Source organism: Athene noctua, chromosome 19, assembly GCF_965140245.1.
Source record: "Athene noctua chromosome 19, bAthNoc1.hap1.1, whole genome shotgun sequence".
NCBI classification, from domain to species: domain Eukaryota; kingdom Metazoa; phylum Chordata; class Aves; order Strigiformes; family Strigidae; genus Athene; species Athene noctua.
The window spans coordinates 1,400,516-1,425,751 of record NC_134055.1 but is presented as its reverse complement, the minus strand read 5'-3'; the positions used below and the strand labels follow the sequence as shown (position 1 = coordinate 1,425,751).

The window sequence follows — 25,236 nt, the reverse complement described above, 5'->3', positions numbered from 1 at the left end:
AAAGAGCAACTCATCCAAAGCAAAATAAACCCCCAACCAAAACAGATTCAGCTCTTGCACCACGAATTCAGTCCTACGCAAACTTCAGAGTTCACACAGCCTTTCCATAAAGTATAAAAGCAACAGCTGTGCTGTAATAGTGGCAGCGCTAGGCCGTTACATGGGATGTATCATCGGATGGTAAACGAGAACCCCAATTTCCTCTTCAGTGAAATACAGGCCCAGGGGTGTGAGCACCGTATGCGGGGCCAGGCCGCAGAGCGCCCTCGGACACAGCAGAAGAACCCTGGTCTTGCATTGCAATTGGGGGTGGGGGCACAGGAAGCAGATGTGGGAGAAGATGAAGAGAGGCATTCCAGGCATTAGGTCACGTTCCATCTCCTGCAGAAATTTGCAGCTAGGGCTTAGTCACTTATAAGAAGCCAAATTTGACTGAGTTCATTTCAGTGCTGTATGCAGTACGTCATAGCTGCCCCTTTTTCTGCATCTGCAAACTGAGCAACTCTAATTCAAGCCTCAGTTGCCAGTGATACGGAAGACTGTGCTCTCCAGAAGCCACTGTTAGGAAAGATATTTCTCCCTTACCTTGTAGTAACCTAGGCAAATGAACACTGAATTTAGAAAGAATCCTTTGTATAAATATACAAAGCATTTATAATCAGTATTATTCTTAAAATGTTAGTCCTGTTTCTCACCCATTTCATAATCATTTTCGGCTACTCTCCTCATTTTGGGAGGCGTTGTGATTCCAGATTCCATGTCTTGCCTTTTAGGAGCCTTTGTGTCCGATATCAAATGGTCAAAACTTTTCCTTGTACCTAAAAACAATTTATCAGGCAATTAAAAACATTAAACCTAAATCCATATTCTAACTTCTTCTGATTTTCTGGCCAAGCTACTCTCCTATCTACAACGTACTGACAGGAATCTGGGGACATTTTCACCATTTCCAGGGATGGCAGAGAAAATACGATCACACCATGCCGCTCTCCATCACAGTTTCCAAAATGCTTCACAATACATATGAGGAAAGCATGCAAGTTATTCAGGTATGTAAGCTGTGGGCATGCTATGGTTTCCTGGTCAACACATCACATCGAATAAACATGCCAAAATGTGATTACTGAAAAGGAAGCAGTAATAGGATTGTAATGACAGAAACACCCCTCTTCTTCATGTGCGCTGTAAAGGGTACCCACAGGTTACGCAAAGCAACTCGTCTCGTTTCGCTGCTGTTAAGCCTTTGCTTGTAAACGTGATACACTGAGAAGCCATGGATAAAAATCTACATGGATAAAACATCTACAATGTTTTGGGACCATCTCTTCGAGCATAAGACAGAGTATTCGCTCTAGTAGCTAAGCTACAGTATTCAGCTGCTTGGTTTTGGGGAAGTGGGCTGGTGGCAGAGAACTGGCACTATGAATCTTTAGCATTTGGAATATCTTTTTTTCTTCCTTTTTTTTTTTTTTTTTTTCAACTTCACCACACACATTTTGAGTGTCACTCTTGCTTCCCCCTCTCTGTGATCAAAAAACTGAGTGAGTTCTCGTTAACTGAACAGTGCTCTGTAATCTGTACTTCACAGAAACTGCACACATTCCTCTGAACCAGGAATGAGCACTTAAACTCAGAACAAATACAAGTATAATTATTCTCCAGTAACAAACTTGGGGTGTTCTGTAGACAAATTAGTAAATCAGTTATCTTAATAACCTAGAAGCTTTTTAGTGTTGGCTTGTGAAGGCTGCCCCATATCCAAACTCATGGACTTTCGTGTTCGAGGGCTTATCTGTCCCACTGTCGGGTAACTGGCAGCCAGGTGTCTGTCTGACCCCTTGGGTGACGACCAGGGTTGATTTTCCTTTAGTGTCCTGAAAGTGCAGAGAAATCATATTAAGAAAATCTTTAAAACTGTGCACATTTATAGGCATAAATTTTTCAGCTAGCCAAACCGTCCTTTATCAAACCCATCCTTCCTAACAGGTTAACCTCCCCAAAAGGCGTATTGAGAAACGGTAATAACTCTGCTTACAGAAATGTCTGAGCTGGTGAAAACTAACCCTCTGATATGGATGTAATGCTGGAGAGATACAAAATAAAGCAACGGAAAGAACACAAGCAAATCAGCCTATGAGGCAAGATGAAAGATATTTAACAATGAGCTCCTCCATACTGGATGCTAAACCGAGCGATGCGGAGTGAAGAGCTCCCTGCGGGGAGCAAGGGGCTCCCCACCTCACGCCAGGGGACTCTGGAGCTTATCTCTGCAGCTGCCTATACACAGGCTATAAGGAGTCAGGATTTTCCAGTGACATGGACCCAGTGATTACTTAGTACATGTCTTGAAGCTCTTAAAAGGGCAAAGAATTTTCTTCAAAAATATAAATGAGATGAATTTAGATCTTGCAGAAAGAGGTTAGCAAAAAGTTTAACAAACTCCAAAGCAGTTGAACTAGCTTTACAGATCTCAAAGTTAAATCTATATGATGCGATACCCAAGTTTCTGTGATGCTTGATCACAGTGTAAGTAGCACACTGGTCTGGAACCAATAACAGAACAGGAACTTAGCTTTACAAATGTGGGTTTCAGTTTTCAATATACCACAGATAACTTACTAAAGGAAACAGACATTGAAATTTGGATAACTTATCTAGAAGTTAGACAACCAACCTATAGCTAGTGTCACTGTGGTGTATGGGATATGTATCCATAGGAACATTTTCCATTGAAACGTCTGTCAACAAGAGAGACTTCCTATGTTTTAGGCTGCAGCGACTTCGAACTTCCTCAGATACTGTCAGCAAAGCTAAAAATTCAAAGAAAGCTAACATAAGTTTTCCACAGCAGGAATACATTGAAGAATGTAAGCAATATTCCATCAATTTAAATTGTTTACTTAGTGCAAAGACCACCACAGAGATGTAATTACACCTTACTGAAACGTACAGATTAGAAGTAGGTTATTTAGAAGAATTATATCCCCATCCAGTTACAATTACACAGTTTAAACATTTGCCCTCACATGGTCACAATTTCCATTTCTAGACCACTAGAAATTTGAATGTTCTAAGGCCCACACTTCAGTATTTGAACCAAGAAACCTTCAGGCTCTTTGAAGTCTTTTCCAAGTCGCATGGCACGTCCCTTCAGTCCCCAAAAAGCCTCCGGTGACGCGCCCCAGCCTCGCCCCGACTCCTGTCCATCTCCAGTCATGAGCTTCCTTTACTCTGGTACAATATTACCAACCTAAACCCACAAGAATTCCCGCAATATTCCATTCCTTTTCAGTTAGCACAGATTTAAAAGAAAGTTAGTTTGTTTAATTTTACCTGCTAGGTAAGCCACACTCTGGGTGTTCACCTCGAACTTGTCACAGTTCCTGTGTTTGTTAACCAGAGCGAGTAGTGTATGTAAAATCCTCACTGTTCTGGCTACAGTGGTAGGAGAAGGATGCCTGTACCCTAAGAAATGAGGTTAAGAGACCAAATGCTATCTTTAATTTTTGAATGCGTATTTATGAGGCATTAATATTTTGAAAATATTTATAAATATTTTTCAGTATGTTCGCAGGACACTTCATAAAGGGTAAGGAAGCACACCGCGAACAGACACTGCACATTCAAGACTAGTTCTTTCTGTCCCTCCCCCCTCAATCACACAATTCAAATGTCTGTGCATATATTATACCTGTGGTCTCACAAATCAGTCTTCTAAAAGAAACAGTGAGCCTGAACACAGGCAAACACACAAAGACAGCATTCCTGGAGGAACAAGTAAAGAACCGCAGCAAACGAAGCCACATGTCCTGTGACAGTTAAGAATTCACATCACTAGCACTAAAGACTTTCACAGGACACGCGTAAAGGAAACCTGGCAAAGCCCTTTAGTCAAAGAACATTTCATTCTATCTGTTCTGCAATCCAAGCTGCTTAAAATCCACCACCCACTTTTTCCCCGTTTATCCTTGTTTTTATTTCAGAATTGCGAGTGTGCACCTGCAGTGATCAGCAGTACGTGTCCTCACCTTTCAGGAGGTGTCCCACTAGTGCAAAGTTGAAGTTGGAGTTGAAATTGAGCCCCACAAAATGATCCATCTGCTTGCAGTGCCATTCAAGTGGTCTCCTGATCTCCATGAACACCTCTTCTGGGCTCTGACCCAGAAAAATAAAATACAAGAGTACCTCATCAGAAGTTACTCATGATATCTCAAGTTTTTCCATTAAAAAGTGATGAAATGGTAATTTTAAGAGCTTACATGAAAACAGCAAACACACCCTTGAACCGAACACATCGATCCATTTCTATTCCAGTTAGAACAGAATACCAAAAGCTTCATCTCCACATCTTACGTTTTACTGTTGGTTTTACTCAAGCGAAACAATTTCTAATGCAAATTTCAGTTTCAGTTGCTTACCCGGTGTCCACAAGAAATTCTTCTTTTCTCTTTTAACAGATCGGAAGTGCTCACACAAAGTAAGGGCTCGTCAGAGCTGACTGCTAACCGCTCACCTTATCGTTGAACACCCGGAGGCTATCCAAGGTGTGCAGGTTCTGCTCCAGCAGTGCTGTGCCTGCAGAGTACAAGTTCACTTCGTCCAGCTGCAGGACCGCCATCGCTACCCAGAAGAGAGCCTTGTGCATGGGGGAGTCCTAGAAGGAAGGAGAAAAAGCCAGGATTTCATTCCGAGTCAGTTCCTGGGAACGGAAGACAAACGGGTCTGGCGCGTGGCTCCGTACACGCGTCACTCCCTCCCCGCAGCACGTTCCCTCCTCAGCCACACCCAGTCCAACGGAACAGACGTTCACGTGAACCCGAGGTCGTCATGCACGTAGCAGGTGAACAGTAGGCAGTCATTTCAAGCCTTCCCACCCGCCACGTCATCCCTCCTCTCTTGTATTCCTTCCCTTGCTCACGCATGTTGCCCTACACGACTCAACAGAAACGTGTCTTTTGTCATCAGTTTGAGCGCAGACATTGAAAACGGGTTCTGCACATATAACCGGGCAGGTAACTCCTTCTCCCAATCAAAAAAGCACGCAGGAGGAACTGGCATTTAACAAATCTGGGTGTCTCAAGCTGCAGATTTTTATTCGCTAACGGCAGATACATGAGGCTCTTCATCACTGGCACACCAACTGGTATGTTCTTCAAATAATGAACTTGAAAGTAACATACAGATGGCGAAATTAATAGCAAACCAGATAAGACTAACATTTATGACAAGCCGTGACCTGCAAGGCATATGTTAGCAATCACACATGTGAAAGCCGAGACTGAAAATCCTTTGGAGAGAACGGAGACAGGCCGTGGCCTCTGCCCACGCTGCGCAGGCGGCAGCAGCGAACAGCCCATCCTAAAGCACCGCTGAAGCCTCCGCAGCGTCCCGCTCACCAACGCCTGACATTTCCCACGTGTAGGACTTCTGAGCACGCGTCGTAGCAGTGAAGCGTGCACTTTAGATACCACTACAATTACTTATATTCTTCAGATTATACCCGTAATTGCAATTTTCATTCACAAATTATGTTCTCTGTTTACTCTAAAAATCCAGTTCTTTACCTTATTAAGAAGGGGCTGCAGCTTGGTGAGTGCTATAACTGTAGCTTCTATTAGAACTTGGCTATTGTAATTATCAGGGCCTTTTAAACAGCTCTCAAGTCCCTTTTTGTAGGGAAAAAAAAAAAGAGTAATTAAAACCACAACCATAATTAGATTTTGCTTTGTTACAAGAAGATCAAAGCTCTAAACAATAATTGTTTCTCTCAGCTTACAGAGCTTGAGCTCCTTTTACACCAGTCCTCAAGGACTTTTACAAATGAAGATTTACCCCAAAATGATATATGCGTTGTTGAAAGCAACTGCACAACGTGTATCAAAAAAGTAAGAGTGCAGGACAGGGTGCAAGAATCAGCAAACAGCTCTTCTGCAGTTCAGATGCTGTTCAGTTAAATGTTTATGTGCACAAAACTCTAATAAAATGCTTAAAGAAAATGTATTTAGCACACAGTTTACTTGCTACAGAACACAACCTTCTTCAGAACACATGGAACATCACTACCAAGCCAGGCAGTCTGTTTCAATTTTCTTAAATGAATGTCCTGCTCTTTATTGCATCTACTTATAACACATGAGATTATCAACTTCCTTTAAAAAAAGGGAAGTTGAGAATCATATGCAGCTGAATGCCTTTAACAGAAAATGTTTCATTTATTTAAATACTGACTTCTGAATCAACCTCAGTGTCTTAAATCTTAAACTCAATATTGAATACTATTCTTACTCTAAAAGTCACAGCAGTGATGAAACTTACTGCCACTAAATCAATTTAAAATAAAAAGTTTGGCCTACAGAAGTTGTATTTCCAGTCGGTTAGTTCTATACAAGAATATGCTTGAAAAAAATATTTATTCTCAAATTATGCTGAGTTCTATATTTGATGGGAAGATAAAGCTAAAAATAGCTAAACTAGCTACTTGATGAGTCACAAAGGAAAACAGACATAGAGCCATATACCTTGCTAAGAATTCGGATTATTTGTTTGATTTGTCCATGAGACACACGTTTACTTATGCAGCCAAAGACAACAAGTGCTCTTGGCTGCAGGGAGGGGTTATACTGGAATGCAAACCTGTGAAGAAACAGAGTACACTATATCAACCAAACAGACCGCAAACAGGCTGTACACTGAAAAGCTGAGAATTCCAGGTGTACTACAGGGGCAGGGGTTGTGCTCCGAGATCTACGACATACTTTTGAGCTAGTTCAGTCCACTGGTCCAGCCACTTGCACGTTGGGATATCCCTCATACAAGCCTGAAAAGAATTATACTGTTTGAATACACGTAACAGTAAGAAGAAGCGTTTTTAAAATTCACAACACGCAGTTAGTTCAGTTCTCAGAGTCAGCTACCTCCCTGTTTACCACCACATCACGGGAGGCACATCTCACTACACCCCTTCCCTGCAGAAAGCCTAAGTGGTGCCATTTTCCCCTAGGGACCAGTTCTTTAGTCTGGAACCACATACCTCCATGATCTCCAGCAAAGCTTCAGTAACAGTTTCCAAGGAAGTCAGTGCAAAAGTCTCCCTTTCATAGGAGCCAGGTGAAAAGGACCTGTCTCGATAGCTGGATCGGAACGCTATGACCGCGGCTGACTTCACCTTGCTGATCCCAAACAGCAAATAAAACTTGGGCAGAGAGAACTCAGTCAAGCTCAGCCTTAAAACTTGCTTGGTCTCCTCTGTTGAATAAATTTTTACATATTAGATTTAAACCACTGAAATTCAATCTGTATTTTAAATGCTCTGGGGCTCACCCCCCCGCTCCGAATACAAAGGCAGATCACCCCCTGGTCTGTCACCCCCCTCCTCCCCGAGCTCGCCACAACCCTGCTCTGCTGCACAGACTGTTCCAACCAGTCACCAGGAGGACGCAGTCTAAAAACAGGTAGAAAGAAACTCGTTTAGAGATGTGGTTCCGTGAGACTTCTCCTCACAATTATTCAGAAAATGGAAGCCTGGAGCGTTCCTGCTCTGAAATACCAACAGTACTGTCAGCTCAAAGTGCTGTCAAATCCTGCTCTTGGCTCTGGCACTGAAATGAAGAAAGCCACTTGCATCAGAAGAAAACGATGGCCCTGCTACTAGCACGGAGCGTTTCTACAATTCCGAACTTTCAGTTCACTTCAGTGTACCTCACATCCCTTGTTTAAGCAGGAAGGTTTGCCTTTCCCTGCATCACAGCAAAGCTTTTCTGTACACACAGACGCGTGTGTGCACGTGCATTCGCACACTCACTCTGTCGATATATAGAGATAGAAAAGGAGCTTTCAGATACTTAAAAAAAAGAGACAAGATTACATAAACTTTTCATTTTTTCTGCACAAAATCCAGCCTGGTTTCATACTGTACTTCTGTGGTAAGAAGTGACAGCTACGTATTTGCTAATACCAATTATTTTAGACCGGCTAAAGTACAGCAGTATGCAAAATACCTGTTTTAACAGTATAGTTTCACAATTCCCTTATGTAATTGGTATTTTTGTTACCACATTATGTAACCATTCAAGAGATGCACATCAGCCAGTTTTAGCACAGACGTATTTTCTCCTTTCTCTGCATGCAGGACCTTACTGGTACTTTCTTCTCTTTCTCTAAAACCTATTACACAAACAATTTACATTATGCACCTGCTCTAAACCAGACAGTCATTTTTCAATTCCATACTCATTTGTTGTAGATCACATCCTCATTCTGACTGCAAGATGAATTACAACACAGTATTTTCAAACACTCAGAACAGTTCAGAGTGAGAAAGACAACTCGGATATTTCTCACACAGCCTAAGGAGCGATCAGCTTAATCTGGAAAAAACTTACCACTGAAGTGAAGCTGTGAACAAGTGCAAAGAGAATGAATGATGTTGATGACGAGACCATGAGTGGAAGCTCTGAGAGAAAGGGGACCAGTGGCCACCAATAAAGTGACCACGTGGAAGAGGTAGGGCAGATGTGCTGCCACATCCAGAGAATTGTTGAAGGAGAGCATCAGCATGTAACGCGCCAGAATGGCGATATCGTCCCACATCAGGTGCTGTTCCAGCGTAGGAGTTGGAGACAGGCAAGTCTTGTCGATTATTTTACACATCCTTCCAATCACCTGAAAAGAGAGCAACCATTTTGTTTTACTCAAATGAAGGGCACAGCTTGAAATGTCAGTAAAACACATTACAATTTAACACTGGAATTAGTCTATCGCTTGAAACCTGTTTTATGATGGTTTTGTCATTATTACCTGTACTGAGTTAATCAGAAAGTATCTCAGTGTCACTTTATTACACAAGTGGAAATTATTATATAAAAGGAAATTAAGGCAAAGAGGGAACTCACTTTGCTTGAAACCAATTTTACATTTCCAGAAGCAAGTGCTACAGCTGTATCTGCCATAACCTCAGCTTTGATGGAGCCCAAGCCCCCTGTGGCACTAGTTTTGATGAAACTGTCCAGCACTACATCGAGGAGATCTGTTATCTGTTAGAGAAAAAAAATTCCTTTTTTATCTGTCAGGATAATTTATTTTTCCACGGCAAACTGCCTTTTATATCAGCAATCATTCCAATAATTTATTTTTTTTTTTTTTAGTTGAAGATGCCTAACTAACATAAATTGAACATCAGTTTTAGTTATTTCTTACGCTCTTGCAAAAAAGCCTAATGTAAGTTATAGAAGCGTAATGCTGAATTCCATCAGGTTTTACTCCAGATCAAAGTGCTTCAGAACTGTGGAGAAACTACAGTTTAGTTTGTGTTATTTTTATTTTATTTTCCATTTTAAAGTAAAACTATGCATAAAATGCTGAATCTAATAAGAAGAAACTGGATTTGAAGTGGAGGGAAAAACATATTTCCAAGAAAATAAGCAAGATCTCATCTGTCAGAGACTCTGCTTAGAGCACTAGCCATGTGTGAGTAAGGCTACCAGTACAACAAGTTTCTTCTCATGTTAAAAAAACCCAACACCCCAACACCACCCCCCCACCCCCACCCCCCCATTTAATAAATGCAGGTAAGAATCAAATCTGTCCAAGTGCACAGAGAACTCTAAATGAACATGCAGGCTAAACTTAATGCTACTTCAGTAATGGTTCATTACATTATGATAAGTGGTTGCAATTTTGGGTCAGGTAAGTCGGTGATAAATTTCCACCAAGAGCTGTGGAATACTTAATCTTTTCATTTTGTGTTTCTCCGTATTTACCTGTTAACAGACCTTCATACTGGACATAACAGTCATACTGCTCTCAATGTGACAGAAACTTTCAGAATACATTAGTGGTTGGAGTTTGTGGGTTTGGTTTTTTTTTTGTTTGGGTTTTTTTTTGCCAATTGGACCAAGCGAGAAAATGAACTCATGCATCCATCTGACAGTTCTCCCACATTCTCCAAGAGCTTTGTGATGCTGGGCTGCATCAGTTTGGATGAGAGTTAAAAAAAATAAAAATAGTACGAGAATGAGAAAGCCGATACAAAGCTTGTGAGCAAGCCTGGTAAAGCTGGTCTCGTTTGTCTAGACACCTCCTTCATGAAGGGCATATGCGGCGTCAGCTTTATTTTTTTCATCTTTACCTTGCAGGGAGGATGAGGACAGAACTTGGCTACATAAGTAAGCTAATGATCAACAGTAGGATAGATATTCTATTGAATTGCAATCAACATGTGTCTGTTTCAAAAGTGCAAACAAAAAAAGAAGAGCTCTTCCAATGCCATGTGCCTAACACCCCCCCGAAGGCTAATGCTCTGTTCCTCCCATTCGGCACCTCCAGAGTTTTGATGAAATAATCAATGTACATCCAGGGTTTTGATGAAATATTTACTACTAATACCAAAAGACTTTTAATTTTCAATTTTCGGTGAGGGCCAGGAACATGTTCCTAGAAGCCAGAGTTCATTTTATAGAACGGAAACTTCAGAAGAACTTGCACGCTGCTCTCTACACAGCTGATATACTCAGGTCCTGTCAAGATCCATTTTATTTTTCTGCATTAACATTTAGGTGGTTAAAAACTCTATAATCTGCTTATGAATAAATTATGCAGAATTTGTACCTGTCCAAGACTTCCCCATATCTTAGCTTGGATGGAAGGATACATCTGTTTTTCATTTATTGTCATTGTTATAAGCTTATCAAGAATGGCGGTGACTCGCTGGCGCTTCGCATCGTCGTTGTGTTTACAGAATCGGACCAGGTTGGACAGCCAGGGAGTCATGTACTCCAGACAAAGATGTTTCAGCTCAATACCTGAAATAAAAATTCACCTTGTAACACAGAATCAGCACCGGTCTCTACTTAAAAGCAAATAATTCTTTGTGAAGACTTTTCCTTCAGTTTTATCGTCTAAAGTAATTACTATCAGAGCTGAGCAAATAATCCTGGGCAAACAGGGGAGCTTCAAAAAGAAACATGTTCTAATTGTGACATCCAAGAAACACCAGCAGGAATCTGGCAAGGAGATGTTGACATTTTAGTATCTTATTAAGAGATGTGATAGAGACGTGTACATTCAGTATTAGGCAGGACTAAAGATAATTTCTATTTAATCTTGAGAATGTATTCTAACCAGCTTCCAACAGTGCAGTCAGAGCTGTATTATGCCTGGAAAAAGGGATGACAGAAGTAGTGCAACAGAACCAGATGTACAACTGAGAGATATAATCAATCGGAAAAGATCAATTTTTGATATGACCAAGGAACCCTGTAACTCTTCTGTAGATTTATATTCTAGAGTTCAAACCTTAACTATCATTGACCTCGAGTTTTGGTTTTTGCACTGCAATCTTCTCTACTTCTGGTGAATTAATAACAGCCTGATAGACATCTATCAAAGTGCTCACCGTACAAAACTATCAACAGCGATATGAAACAAGTAATTTGTACTGTGATCTCTCTGAATGAACTCAATCTTCTACACAAATGAGATGTCTAGTAAAACTTGTTTTAACATTAATTTCAAGTTTAAAGGGCAGTTGCTTTTTTTTTTTTTTTTTTTAAATCTACTTCATGAGAAAGGAAAGGGCACATGCAAATGTGAAAAGTGATGGTTTTGTTCCAACAGATGCCATTCCAGTTTGTGAAACTGCCTGGCTCCAGAGTATTATACAACTTGATTATTAAGAAACAGATATAAATAGATAATCTTGAAAACAGCCAGAACAGCTCTAAGAAGCATTTGCAATTTAAACTTATTGTGACTCAGTAACATGAGGAAGCTCAACTGACTAAGGTAGACAGCTACCAACCCAAAGCTTCAAATTCATGGTTAGTGTTAAGGAATACACCAGCGTTACTTACTAGATTTGCTAAATCCAGAAATACACTCTTCCAAGAACTCTAAGGTAAGGTGTGGTTCGTTAGCTGCAAGAGTCTTACTAATAGATACAATAAATAGCGTGTTGTTGGCAGGAATACACAGACCTGAAGTTTCCAGTAACTGGCCCTCAATCTTTAAATTAAAGGTACAGGTTAAGGCACATAGAAGATTATAGGCAGCAGACCTGTAACAGAGCAAGCAATGTGACTTGTAAGAGTTTTCTTGTACATTTTGAAATACACACATTACACCAAGGCATCACAGTAGTAGTACTGACATCTTGAAAATCAAATCAATACTGTTATCTAAATATGAGATTCCATTTAAATCCTCAACTTTCTCCCTGGACCAGTTAAGATTCGGAGACAAAAACATCTTCCTTGGAGAAATGAAAGGAATTATTCCTCCACTTGCTTTAAACAATTTCTGATGAGGCTAAAGACCACGCTCGAAGGACTCTGTACTTGATTTCTCAGACCAGCTTTGAGTTGCAGGAAATCCTGAGTATTTCCACATGCCCCAGAGGTGCTGGGAGGGACCCTGCCGAGGGGCCGGGAGGCTGCACTGAGCAGCCCCCCCTCAGACCAGGCCCCCGAGCCTGCTCTGACAGCCACAGCTCCACCCTGCCAAAGAGTTCAACACCAGGAACGTCAAAAGTAGCAAATAAACATGTATTGCAAAGCAGAAGTGTTTCTCCTTATAAAGAGAAATGAAGCTTCCTACTTGCCTTCAGTTAGCCTGACAGTACGTATGCCCTTCTTCTATAGAAAACTCAATCTTCCTTTATACTAAAAAGGAAATTTTATGGAGCTGTGGTGAAAGAAAAATTGTTTTGTTCAAGGAAGATTTGCTAACGCTAAGAAAACCTTGGAGAAGAAGTCACATTTCTGATCAAAGTTGACAATTAATTTAAAAGCTCTGTACCGCAGACTGGGGTCTGAGCTCCCCAGGTTGAGCAGCGCGATGTTCAGCAGCGTCCCAGGGACATCCTTGGGGCGAATTTTAGTGTGCTGGGGGATGGAGTCTGGCTGTGACAGCTCCCACCGTGTCCGGATGTGAATGATGGACCTGACGATGGCTTCGCACTCCTGATGCATGAAGGTGAGCGGCGTGCCTTGGTTGGCAATGGTTAAGGTAAACTGGTTCTCATCCACAAGACATATTTCCTCAATTTCCGAGGCGTAGTATATATCGTTTAAAAACACTGTTTGTCCCAGGACTCTTGTTCGTTCTGCTGATGTCACCTGCACAGCTGTCGACCCAACCTTGGAAAGAGAATAGAAAAATGGTTCAGCACCTATTGCTAACAATACAAAGAGACAAGACTGACACTTCTAATTTTATAAAGATAAATGTATGAAATTTTATACTTCCTAAAGAGGCATACTAATAAGCTGTGATTTCTCCTCAAGGCAGGAGAGGAGAATTAAGAGGCAGTAAAGTCATATTCAAATCCTTATAGAAATCTAACAGTTCACCAGAAACAGCATTGACAGGACTTACTTTAATAGAAACTTTGGTGTCCTTATGAGCCAGTTTGAGAGCATTGTGAAATACTTTCAAGTCCTCCTCCAAAGCCAAGGTAGCTGCTGGGAGTTTCTGCTGGTCGTGTTCGATGTGCTCTGCCAGCTTTCCTGGAGAGTCTATGAAAATAAGCCTTTTGCTTCCTTTTAAACCTGTCAAGAGCCTTTCATGGTATTTGGTGTATTCTCTGACCCAAGAGTTACAGTTATAAATAAAAACTGCTGAGACATTTTCATAAGCAAAGCCTGGAAAAACTACAAACCATTTAGAAAGAAAGTCTGTTTTAAAGCGATTACTGGGGCCAGCGTGTGTGAGGTCCACTACAATTTCATATGGCTTTGCATAGTATGGCTTCAGGGTGAGCAGGACGTGGTATATCAACAAATCCCCGTTGATCTGGCCAGTCTTGAATCTGTAAGAAAACAAGACAGACATTGTCAGGTTTGCATTTTTAGATCCACGTTACAAAGATCTGAGTGGTGTATTACACTAAACCAGACTACTATCACGCTAAACCTGACTGATTTTTCACACGGTTCTAGAAATACCTCTGCTCCAAAGAACGACACCGGACTGGCAGCTACAGCCTGAAGGCATCTGTGGCTATTCTGTCATGGCTCTCACTCCAACCAGCTTTAGTGCCCAGTATGATGAAGCTTGACTTGAGATTTAACTCAGCTTTATTCTGAAGCACCACTCAACCCACCGCAGCCAAGCAACCTCCAGGCATACAGGAAGTTTATTCAGCTAAAAGAAAAAATAAAATCCGTGCTGCAGAGCAACAGTGCATCAACTGGATCAGAACTGGATTATGTGAAAAGAGATCTTTTAGCTGAGAGTTTCTTTAAAAATAAAAGTCCCTCAAACTAACTTTTGAACCTCCTTAGAGATTCAAATTTTATCTGTTTTTATATGTGGAAAAAACCATTTATTTCAGAAGTCTTAAGACTAATTAAGCATCCACAAACCAACTTTTTCAAAGGGTCTCAAGCTCATTTCAGCTGGTACATACTGCAGCACACTCTAATGCCTGGTGGAGTGTTTCTAAGAATGGCCAGTCCCCTGAGCAGTACGGAGGGTCTGTCTTCAAAATAACTCTTTCCAGAAAATATCTATATATTATCTGAATGTTTAAGAGCCTTATGTTCTCATTTAACAATTCTCTGAATTTTAGGAGACTGGACAGCACATCTGCCTAAACCGAGTCTCCAGAGGTAGCACAGCAGACAAAATTCTACTAGGAAGAATTAATTAAAAATCAAACTCAACCACAGCTAGTGACCATCTAAGGTACTTTTAAACGTCACTGTTTCAACCTCAGATTAACTCTTTCAAGGCAAACCAACAGGCTACGGGAAGAGCTAAGAAATACCCTAAGAATGTACACAGTTCTGAGTGGTGGGATACTGCTCCTGATAAGATCTGAGGTAAACCACCTGCATGCAGGATAACTGAGGAGATAAATTTCAGGAGCAGAGTGTATTTGTCTGCTGAGGATACTCTTTTTTTCCCCTGTGTTACTTCCTGTTGTTCTGAAAGCTAATTTGGGCAACTTGGTGTTTTTCCCCCTCTAACGTGTCATGGTATAGTTGTTACAAAAGGAAGTGTGTCATCTCTGTGGTTTTAGTTCTCTTTAGTTTAGAGTAAACGACATATAATTTCAGTTACAGATTTGCTTAAAAAATATGAGCATTGTCTAAATCCACTTGCTTTACGTTAATGGTCGCTGGCATTCTAAGAGCAAATATATGTACAAAGAAATTTTATTGTTAAAGGACTAAATATCAGAAACACCAAATTTCTTTTTACTACATCTTGGCAAGGTAAGTACCCATTTTCCTTCTCCTATTTTAACTTTCACTTCAGAGTTTCCTAAATTTTGTAGAAAATCTTACGCAAAAGTATTTTTGAAGGAGTTGAAGTAACTCAAAAATAGTCGGCAGCTGATATCTGTATTTTTAGTGATGTTAAAGATTATTCACAATCAGACGCCAAGGAACTGCGACAGTCACTCCTTAGCTCTGCTGTTCCCAGCACTACCTAGGCACAAAGGGCTCAACCAAAAAGGAAAAAGCAGCTCTTTAATGAGCAGCTCCTTCGCTCTCATGATTTTAAGCGAAGCCCTTAACAACATCAGTTTGTTTATTTTTAAGAAAAGCACATCTGGGCTAGAACACTACAATTAACACTGGACTTACTGTGCTCTTGGAGGGAGTAAGCAGAGAGAGAGTTGCAACTCTCAGACAGTAACGTTAAACCTCTGAGTGTATCTGTACCGGCAAATGCAGCTCGGTTCTGCATGTCATGCAGAAATTGTATGTGAAATGCCTTGTTTCAAAAGGGGGAAAAAAAAAAAAAAGGGGTGGGAAAAAGGGGGCTTTGCTGGTTTTGCTTTTTTCCTTTTTAAAGTATGCTACAAGGCAACCTTTACCCTATAAAGATAATAATTCTGATTACCATAGCTGATTCTAGTTCAAACGCAACAATAAGGACTCGTCTCAGAATAGAGTCTGACTTTATGGTATGGGTGAACTGCAAAGCCAAAGATACACACATCTGCTGCTGCTCCTTTTTGATAGGAGGAGACCCCCCCCAGTTTGTTCCCTGCCTACATACCAGGCACATCACCTCTCTCCTTCTCCCAGAGGACTCGGGCAGTTCGAAGTACTGCCACTTGGACTTGGCAAAGACGGGCACGTTCACCCCGCTGATTTTTGGGAGTGAATATATTCAGTTCTTTGTCAGGCATCCTAACTTCTGACTGCGATCAAAGTAAGCACTGTCTGGAAATTTTAAAAATTACCTAATCCTACAAACGTACAGATATGCTTTGTTACCTCTCAAGTAATAGATTTAAGAACAAATGTCTTTATAAGAACAGCACTGTTACTTTTGGTTGTTTTCCACAGTATTTATATTTGAACCAAATGTAGTCTGTACCGTTTAAAGGAAACATTTTGTTCTCTTAACAGAGACAGGTGAAAGAGGCACTGGATGGGATAATAAGCCTCAAACTCTGGAAGTGTCTCACACGTGCAAACTGGACGCAGCAGCAGGGAAAGTGGTTTGCTGCTTGTCTGATTTGTCACTGTTATTCTGATGTTATTATCTTAGCATCAGTCTGACCTAGAGACCAGTTTCCAGCCCTCCAGAGAAACTCAAGAGGTACAAATCTGACTACTACCCAAAATGTCAAACAGAAATACTAATGGTAGTATCATTTGCATAATTACCTCATGCCTTTTAAAGAAAATGTCGCAGTCTGTGGCATATTTGAGAAGGACATTTGTGATAAATAGATTTTTATACAATAAAGCAGAAAAATTAGAGAACAAAGACATTCCTATGCATTTATGAACTACTCCAGGTCGCTTTGCTAAGAAATACAAACAAATAAAGTAAGTTACTGCTGTCACTTACAGGAACATTTCAGATTAAAGTTTTTCACTTGACCACCTTCACAAGCACGGTTCCATTTCCCACATTCAGGGGAATACCAGAAAGTAAGAAGCAGCAATCTGCACACCTTACATGGGTTTCTCCTTTCACTGAGTGAAAGCAGAAGTGATGAACTTGAAGTTGTAATATGGGCAGCTTTAAGGAGGAGGAGCTACCACAGTCTGCCACTACATCACAGAGTGGTTAGTGGAAACACTTTCCTCTTTTTGCTTCAGTTCTTTATCTTCATATATTTCCTATGAATTTCTGACAGTTTGAGGTTTAAGACAGCCTAGTCTTTCAGAACATGAAGTACTTGAACTCGTCCTCCTACACCCACTAAAAATGAGGTCAAGTTACATTTTTTTTTTTCATCAAAAAGGTTACTGCCTACTATTCCCCCAGAAGTACAATTCAAACCCCTAAGAACTAGCATTCGCTAAACTAGCACCGTAATTTGTATTTTTGCAGGTGACTAAACAGGAAGATGAAGACAAAGAGACACAGTAAAATACTTTTCACCTTCCCTGTCATGATCATCTTTTCTTTGTGTTTGCAAACAAGTGCAAACCACACCAGTCATCCTAGGGTTATAAATGAAACCTGGAATCCTATCAGCCAAAACATAACAGAAGCCACTACAAGTTCTCCTCTGAGCATCAGTTTCAGCAGCAAAATGACTACTTTTGGAAGGCAGACAACTTCCCTGCAACCCTCATCCTCCACAACGGCCCAAAATTCAACATCTTCCCCCACCAGAAGTGCTCTTTCTGCTACCGGAGGACCCAGGAATACCAGCAAACCCAAGAGTACAACGACAAAAGAAACATGTGAAGACAATAAGTCTCTTATCCTGATTTGCTTCATTATCATAGCAGTGCTTGTGCTTATCTGCACCTTCTTATTTCTGTCAACAGTTATAATAGCAAACAAAATGTCGTATCTCAAAAAAACTCAGCAAGGAAAACGTAGGCCCAGGAGCAACGGTGATATTCTGGCAACTAACAGTTTATGGCCAACTGCAGCAGGCACGTGGCAGAGGATGCCTAAGGAGACAACCGGGATGGACTTGGTAATGCAAGACTTAGTATCAGGGAGAGATGCTGCAATCCAGAGGAAACGCCAAGATGAAACTACTGAAAAACTCACTAAAGAAATCGATAACGAACAGGAAGACAAAGAACCAAAGTCACACAAACCCATTTTAACCAATTTTGTAGTTGAGATTTAATTCACAGTCAGGTAAAAAACTCATCTGTTGCCTTTTTTACATCATTAATATAAGGCCAAAACTTAGCTTTCAAGTAACAACATGAATTTTACCACAGGAAAGCTAAATTCAGCTTTTAGGGTTTTTCTTTTTATGATAGTGGGAATGCTGTAGCAACTTGTAGATCTAGAAGGGAATAAAACTGTGTTAAATAGCTTTCTATAAATAGTGTCAAGATTGGTTTAACTCCTTTGACCAGAAATCATGGCAATAGGAGCTGAAGAGGATAAAACAAAAGGACAGAAGTCTGCCCACTCTCAAAGATCATTAGGGGGGAAAAAAAAGAAAGGCTTGTTAGTCTAATAAATACACCATGCCATAAGGCACTACACTTTTTTTTTTTAGAAAAAGTTGCTTTTTTAAGAAAACTATCATTCAGTCACAACTTTAATGTAATCACTGAATCAGGAACTAGTCCCTCTCAAAACACCCTTTCAGGTTTTTCCATCAAGAACTTCTTAAACCAGCTTAGTTGCTTTTGAACCAGATTGAGATTTGAATCATATTTATTGTGTTTTGACGTTGTGTATGAATATATGAAGTTTGTATTATACGTTAGAATATGAGAACTGTTACAATTTGTTATCTCCAATAAACTAGCAACATCACTTTTTAAATAACTTCTGTGATACCATTTCTCTAAGTTAAAAATATTACCAAAAAAATATTACACAAGGCATTTTGGAACATTATATTCCTATAACATTTGATGAAGGTCAGTAAAAGTCTCTGATGACTAGCTGCGATTTCTTGCATCACAGAAACACACTCCGCTTTGTCCTAATACAACCAAATAGACCGTGCCAAAAATGTCTTCATTTAGTTTCTTTATTCCCATAGAGACCTGATTTTCCTGTATTTCTGGGGAGATGTCTGTGTCTGGTCTCACTACAGCAGAGCTTTGGTATTTTAAGGCAACATGAGGAAGCTTTTCAGAAGCTACTTCTTGGGTTAAAGGAGATCTGTTGCACCGTGGTTACACAAGTGCTAAAACTGCATAACGACAAAGCTCTAAACATCTAAACGTTTTTAACACAAGAGATGGTTGTACGAGCTTGAAAGAATCAGGATATAAGACTGAATTCCCAATTCATATTCCGTTACATCTCCCACGAACTTAGCTCGAAGGGCAAGTAAAGACGCCACGGAGAAGCAAGACGACAGTATGATGGAAGCCAAGAGAGCATGAGATCTCAAAAAATGCAACTGCTCATGTCAAAGGTGGTTTGTGCAGCAAGGAAAATAAAGTTGGAAAGAGTCTGCAAGCTTAGTCCAGAACTGGGAGTCATTAGAAAGTAAGTTCATTTGAGATGAGGGGATAAAACACCCAAAACAACTATGAGGCAAATTCCAATGAATCTGCCATAAACTACATATGCAGAAGAGCTCAAAGGCAGGAGGTGCAACACAACACACAAATAAAAAGGGAGGCCAAGGGATTATGTCAGACATTTCTAAAACAGGAGGAGAAAGGCCAGGAGAAGGGCAAAGCGTGACAGATCAGCGATGACAACCCCGTACTTAGAGATAACTGAGAAATCTCGCGCTGGTGACAGAGAGCTAAAGAGCAGGGCTGGGGGATGCTGCACTGCAGTCACCCGCTCCTTCCACAAAATGACCATGAGAACAGGAGGCAACAGCAGAGGCTGTGCAAGTGCTAAAAAAAGGAATCTGAGACAGCAAACGTGTGAATCTAACCTGGTGTAAAACTGCTCACAGCGAGGAAGGTACAGAAATTAAAACGGGAGAATGAATCTGGGAGAGCGTTAGCCGGTCTGCGTACAGGAACACTCCAAGTTGTCAGTAGGCAGCAGGTTAAAGGGGTAAACCTGCAGTGTCAGGACAAAAAGCAGGCAAAAATGGAAAGAATCGTGATCATAGCAGTGGAAGGAAGGAAGGAAAAACAGGAAGGAAAAAGAACTGTCAGTGAGGAGGGAACTGTGGCAAAAGACAGGTGGGGACTGAGGGCTGAAGAGAATGGGGATGAGATGAAGGAACTGGACAAGAAACCGTGAGTGATAATGTGAGTACAGGATGAGGATCTCTGTTTGCTGCAGGAGCAGGGAGAATCTGAAAAAGAGAACTAGTGTGATCAGAAGAGGCATGACAGGAAGAGGAGGAGATGAAGAAGCTGCAGAAGGATCTGGCAGTAGCTACTGGCTCTGGCAGAAACACTTGCAAAATGCTGCAATGACATATTTGTGCAGGTTTCTTCTTGCCAGGCAGCCTTTCTAGGCAAAAATGCTCAGGGAGACAAAAGAAAGTAGTTTGGGTTACACTAAATGGTAAGGACAGAGAGCACAGCCCTCCATTAATGATGGCAGCAGGTATCAAAGCTGTCCAGAGAGAAAAATAACATGGAGTAGAGGGCAGGAGAAGGATGAAATCTGTAGTTATCTGCCTTTTAATACAACGACACAAATGAAGATATGTAAGCAAGCCAGCACTGTGTGATTAGACAGCTTTCTGTGACTCACTGGAATGAACCTCGGGTTGCTTTTCCACTAATAACCATGACCATGCCCCAAACCCACCACTGAAATTAAATCAGTAAGATTCAAATCCAATCTTGCATAATTTTTGACTCACACAGAAGTAACTAGAAGTATTTTTAACAGAGGTAAACAAGTATTTATGAATTTCTACATAACAGGCACATACCAAACAAAAGCCACAAAATTTGATTTTTGTAACGAGAACAGAGCTGAGAAGTTTGCTCATAAAGCTCTGAGATAAGGCTCTTTGTAATCTCCCCACTCTTGACACTTCCTGCAGCAAGTGTTGGTAAACTTCCTCTTTAACTGCAGAAACCTACTTCAACATGAAACGAGCCATTTTAAGCTGCTTCACTTTCAGCACACGGTCTGTCTTCCTAAGGCTTCAAACAAAAAAAGTAAGACGATGCTTGCTTGACAGAAGATAAATGTGCAGGTAAGAATCGACTTCAAGATGGAAAGGCTTAATATTTGTATTATTTGGTTTGAAACGGAACTGCACTGTGTACAGCACTGTGTGTGCCCCGACTTCAGGGTGTATTCAAAGCTCTTGCTGAATGTCTGTATCTTAAAAAGTACTTGGGTCTCAAACACACGTTGTCTGATGGCGTCCCTATGAACTATCAGGTAAGTATCATCTGACTGTATTTTGACGAGGGGAGCAGAAGAAAATTAAATTGGATCATTTTTACCTGTTACAAACCTTAGAGTTTAGATCATAGCATTCTCAAGAAGCGTTAGTTTACTACTCATAGGTGTTTACAATTCCATTTTGCATATCTGTAAACTCACAAAGCGTTATGCATATTAATTTCCCAGAAAACAGCTTCACATGACGAGCATTAGAGTAACTAATAAATTAGGTCAAACTGCACGAAAGTAACTTCAGATAGAAAAATGCTATGTAGAGGATGTATTTTATACCTTTTTTTTTCTTCATATGGAGACATTCAGAAACCTGAACTCTAAGCAGTACAGGAAAAAAAAAAAGAAATCTGTTTCATGCTAACAACTTAACACAATCTTCTCCATTACAGAAAGTGTTCCACGTGCAGGAATTGATAAAAACAGTTTAACATGAGAATGTCGTTCCACTACAGCATCTATATTTGGAAACTTGCAAAATTATTATGCTCTATCCTTAACTCCTCAAGAGAGGCAAGAACAGGAACCAAAAGTTTAAAAGAACTGTAAAGAGCCTTTTCTTTTACTTAGGTCTTGGCTTATATCCATCAAAAGAGTTTTCTTTACTCATGACAATCCTGTTTGTCAATACTGCTGCGAGCGTTTCATATTTTGTTCCAGGTCCATAACCATTTACGTAATTGATAAATATTATTTTTAAACACTGCTAGGACTTCTCTGCTGATGTCTTTTTCTGATAAGGTGAAGAAAGATAATAATGATCCAGACACGCTCTTCAAAAAAGTCAGTAATGATCAATCATGTTGAAAATCTGCTTGTTTGTGAAGTCAGTGACAAACCTGCTGATTTGGAAAATGGAAACAGGCATGAAATTTTAAACATGGGTCTAAATTCTTTTCACTACTACAGTATCAAGTTGTCTGGTGTCAGTAAGGCACACCCATACAAACACACACAGTTTTCAAGTCAGTGTGTTCTATTTCATTCCTGCTACAGGAGAGGACCCATTTAAAGAGGCTGCAGGAAAATGGCCAGCAACCAAGTAATACTGGTCCTCCTCTATGGCGAAATCTGGAAATCACTTTCTACAGCAACACCTCAAAGCATTTCCATGAATAAAAGAAATCCATACCCCAGTATCAGGGCTCTGACAGAAGACCAAGTTCTTCTGTATCAACTGCAAGCAACTGGACCCGGTTTACACAAATCTGGGAGAGCACTGACAGTTACAACACCACCTCAGTTCCCCAAAGCAGAGGCAGAACCCAGCGATGGAAGCTGGATAGCAGCACTGATAATTGGCATCATTTTGGTTAGTATGATAATGGCTATTATCATCATTCTTCTGTGGAAATGCTGCAGGAGGCCGGTTCTAGCTGATTCACACTGGGCAGGCCGTTCTCCATTTGCAGATGGAGACGTACCAGATGTCTTTATGGACTCTAACCAGGCTACCAAACGCTCATCAACTTTATTTATGATGCCTTGGAAATGGAAACAAGACACATACCTACAGCACGATCCCACTGCACCAGAGAAACCATCCCCCTGCCCTGCCAGTACGGAAAAGAGCCCGTTGCCTCCGGCCGGGCCCTGCTCTGCAGCCAGTCCGGCCGCGGCCCACGCAGAGGCATCTCCAGCTCCCGCCTTGGAAGCGGCAACCTGCGCCCAGGCCTCCTGTCCTCTCCCAGCGGCTCCACCCGAGGGCCCAGATCTGCCACCTCCACCGGACTGGCTCAGGGAACCCACCGAGGATCCCAGCTGGGATCTCGGCAAGTCCCAGGAATCCCACTCGGAAGCAGAGGAGCAATTGCCCCCACCACCCGAGTTACTTGTTCAGGAGATTCACGAACCACTGCCCCAGCCAGAACACCCTGTGTAGACTGCCAAAATGGACTGCCAGCATACTTCACATTTTTCTTAAATGAAGTATTCTTCAAATAACTGAAAAAAGGAGAAGCTGACGCAGGCAGGAACAGTGGGACCACAGCACAGGCATTTCCCCGGTGTTTCTTAACTTCAGCTTTCACAAAAGGGAACCTCTTGCTTCTGCCTGGAGCAAAAAGTTTTAAAATACAATAGGGGTTGTGCCCACTAGTTATCTGTAAGTAGCGATTCCAGATTTTGAAGACTCCAGGAAGCAGAGCAGGCACACCTTTGTGTGCCAGTGTATTACACACATGCAGCATACCCAGACGTGGAGCTTTCAAGAAACGGTACAGCTTGAGGTACTCAGGGCTTCTAAAAACTCTTTGTTCTACTGGGCTGTATAAGTGAATGCAATGAATACAAATATAATATAATAAAGCTTTCTAATTCAAAGATGTTTCGGTCACTTAAAGCACAATCGAGAATTTGCTTAGATACAAAAGCTCTGAATCCAAACCCATGGAAATGCCTCGACACGCATACATACATACATACATGTTGTCTTTCATACCAAGGCCCATTTTCTGCATACAACTGGGTAACAGTTTGGTAACAATGGTAACAGGTATCTGAAACAAATCCTCCTAACAGCCATCAGTTGTTCTTTACTAACAGCAATGAGATTTCCTTTAGATCAAATATTGCCAAGGAGTTTACTGGTGTAAAACCTCCAGTCACTTCACACTGTTCAGTAAAGCAGAAAACAGTGCAAGCAAAGAGTTAATACAGTGGTCACTAAAAACCTGAAATGGCTCAAAATACCTGAAAGAGCAAGCCTGAAAAGGCTTTCTTTTACCTGAACACTTTTGATTTTTATGGTTAAACTAGAAACAGTTTGCAGAACACCCAGGCAGATGATTAGCGGAATGAGTTCTGCGCATTCACTAATCTCTTCCTCTGAAGCAGTATTTTCAGAATGTACTCAATATTATTAATATAAAATTTTAAAAATTAATGTTGCGTGGATGCCAGATTCCTTTTAACTCAAGGTGTCCAAGTGTCTTACATGTTCCTTGCTGGGCCCTGAGTACAAGCAAAGCTCACAGTCCTGTCTAAAACCATGCACTCTGATAAGCTAACTTGGTGGGAATTAGGAGGGTGGTCTCAGGAGTAATTTTTTTTTTTTTTTAAACCTCCATTAATGTTTAGATTTATCAAAAGAAGACGCTAGACGCTGAAGCTAACTTTCCATGACATCCCTGAAAAACAGCAAAGAGTCTGTAGTTTTGAGTTTGCTTGTGGAGGGAACATTTGTGGATGTCGCACAGACCACATGTTGGGTCATACTGTAAGAATAAGCTTGAAAATCTTTAAATTACCACTGAAAATTAAAAGTTACGCAAATTCAGTTCTGCTGTACATACAATGAACATAGGAAAAGATATTTACAATTTTTTCTTACCATTTATATAAGCTTTATGATTGTGTATGCCTAAAGAATAGCATTCAACCATGCAAAGATTTTTTTTTTTAAAAAGGCTTGTTGCATTACTCCGTGTTAAAATTAACAGGATTATAACCATGTCCATTCTTATCATATCGTTTGGAGAAATTTAGATAACGATTTCCTACAGAAATCTGTAAAATCCAACAAGCTGAGCTATGTTATACCTGATAATCCTGGATAGCCTGAGCTGAGGAGGAGAAAACTGAACACTCTAAAATTATGAAGATCTTCTGACAGCGTAGCTTAAAAAGCTTAAGGTAGGAAGCCTGAATTAACATTACAGGGGGAGAGGTTAATCGAATGTGAAAAAGAATACTAACTTCACCCGACTTTTTAAATAGGAACACTTAAATGGAACTGTAGCTTAAGCTAAAACAGCCCACAGAAATTTCCTCCAGTGCTGTTTACGTAGGCAATTTTACATGTAAGGCTTTGAGGCATTAACACATCATAAAATACAGACCTGGAGAAGTTAACTGCTTCAAATTATAAAACCCAACTATTTTCTGGAGTATGCTCGCTTTGCAATAAATTTGAGTCAGCACCAACGACAGCTCTGCAGTCCTCCAGTGTTAGTGCAGATCAGGTGGTTGCAGAGCCCCAGCTCGCAGCAATACGAT

At 40.8% G+C, this 25,236-nt stretch overlaps 3 protein-coding genes across 11 annotated transcripts in view; 2 read left to right on the top strand and 1 right to left on the bottom strand.

The window, feature by feature from the left end:
- NF1 (neurofibromin 1) overlaps positions 1–25,236 on the bottom strand; it is a 98,116-nt gene that overhangs the window by 11,731 nt on the left and 61,149 nt on the right. For 8 of the 9 annotated variants that reach the window (XM_074922898.1, XM_074922902.1, XM_074922899.1 and 5 more), the window contains 16 exons: positions 13,372–13,804; positions 12,793–13,133; positions 11,850–12,052; positions 10,606–10,799; positions 8,892–9,032; positions 8,382–8,661; positions 7,031–7,245; positions 6,756–6,817; positions 6,519–6,633; positions 5,565–5,666; positions 4,514–4,654; positions 4,029–4,155; positions 3,334–3,465; positions 2,675–2,810; positions 1,717–1,874; positions 696–818 (listed from right to left, as the gene is read on the bottom strand). In XM_074922898.1, the coding sequence (XP_074778999.1) occupies positions 696–818; positions 1,717–1,874; positions 2,675–2,810; positions 3,334–3,465; positions 4,029–4,155; positions 4,514–4,654; positions 5,565–5,666; positions 6,519–6,633; positions 6,756–6,817; positions 7,031–7,245; positions 8,382–8,661; positions 8,892–9,032; positions 10,606–10,799; positions 11,850–12,052; positions 12,793–13,133; positions 13,372–13,804 (2,903 nt within the window). The remainder of the gene's footprint in view (positions 1–695; positions 819–1,716; positions 1,875–2,674; positions 2,811–3,333; positions 3,466–4,028; positions 4,156–4,513; positions 4,655–5,564; positions 5,667–6,518; positions 6,634–6,755; positions 6,818–7,030; positions 7,246–8,381; positions 8,662–8,891; positions 9,033–10,605; positions 10,800–11,849; positions 12,053–12,792; positions 13,134–13,371; positions 13,805–25,236) is intronic. The other variant, XM_074922906.1, reaches the window with a different exon arrangement.
- EVI2A (ecotropic viral integration site 2A) lies at positions 15,133–18,502 on the top strand. The gene is made up of 2 exons (XM_074923020.1): positions 15,133–15,215; positions 17,302–18,502. Exon 2 carries the CDS (start codon positions 17,318–17,320, stop codon positions 18,059–18,061), a length of 744 nt encoding a protein of 247 aa, XP_074779121.1. The 5' UTR covers positions 15,133–15,215; positions 17,302–17,317; the 3' UTR covers positions 18,062–18,502.
- Positions 22,268–23,122, top strand: EVI2B (ecotropic viral integration site 2B). Its single transcript, XM_074922951.1, has one exon. It carries the CDS (start codon positions 22,268–22,270, stop codon positions 23,120–23,122), a length of 855 nt encoding a protein of 284 aa, XP_074779052.1.

Coding starts and splice junctions, on each gene's coding strand:
- EVI2A (XM_074923020.1), top strand. CDS start 17,318: ATGAAGACAAAGAGACACAGTAAAATACTTTTCACCTTCCCTGTCATG.
- EVI2B (XM_074922951.1), top strand. CDS start 22,268: ATGGCCAGCAACCAAGTAATACTGGTCCTCCTCTATGGCGAAATCTGG.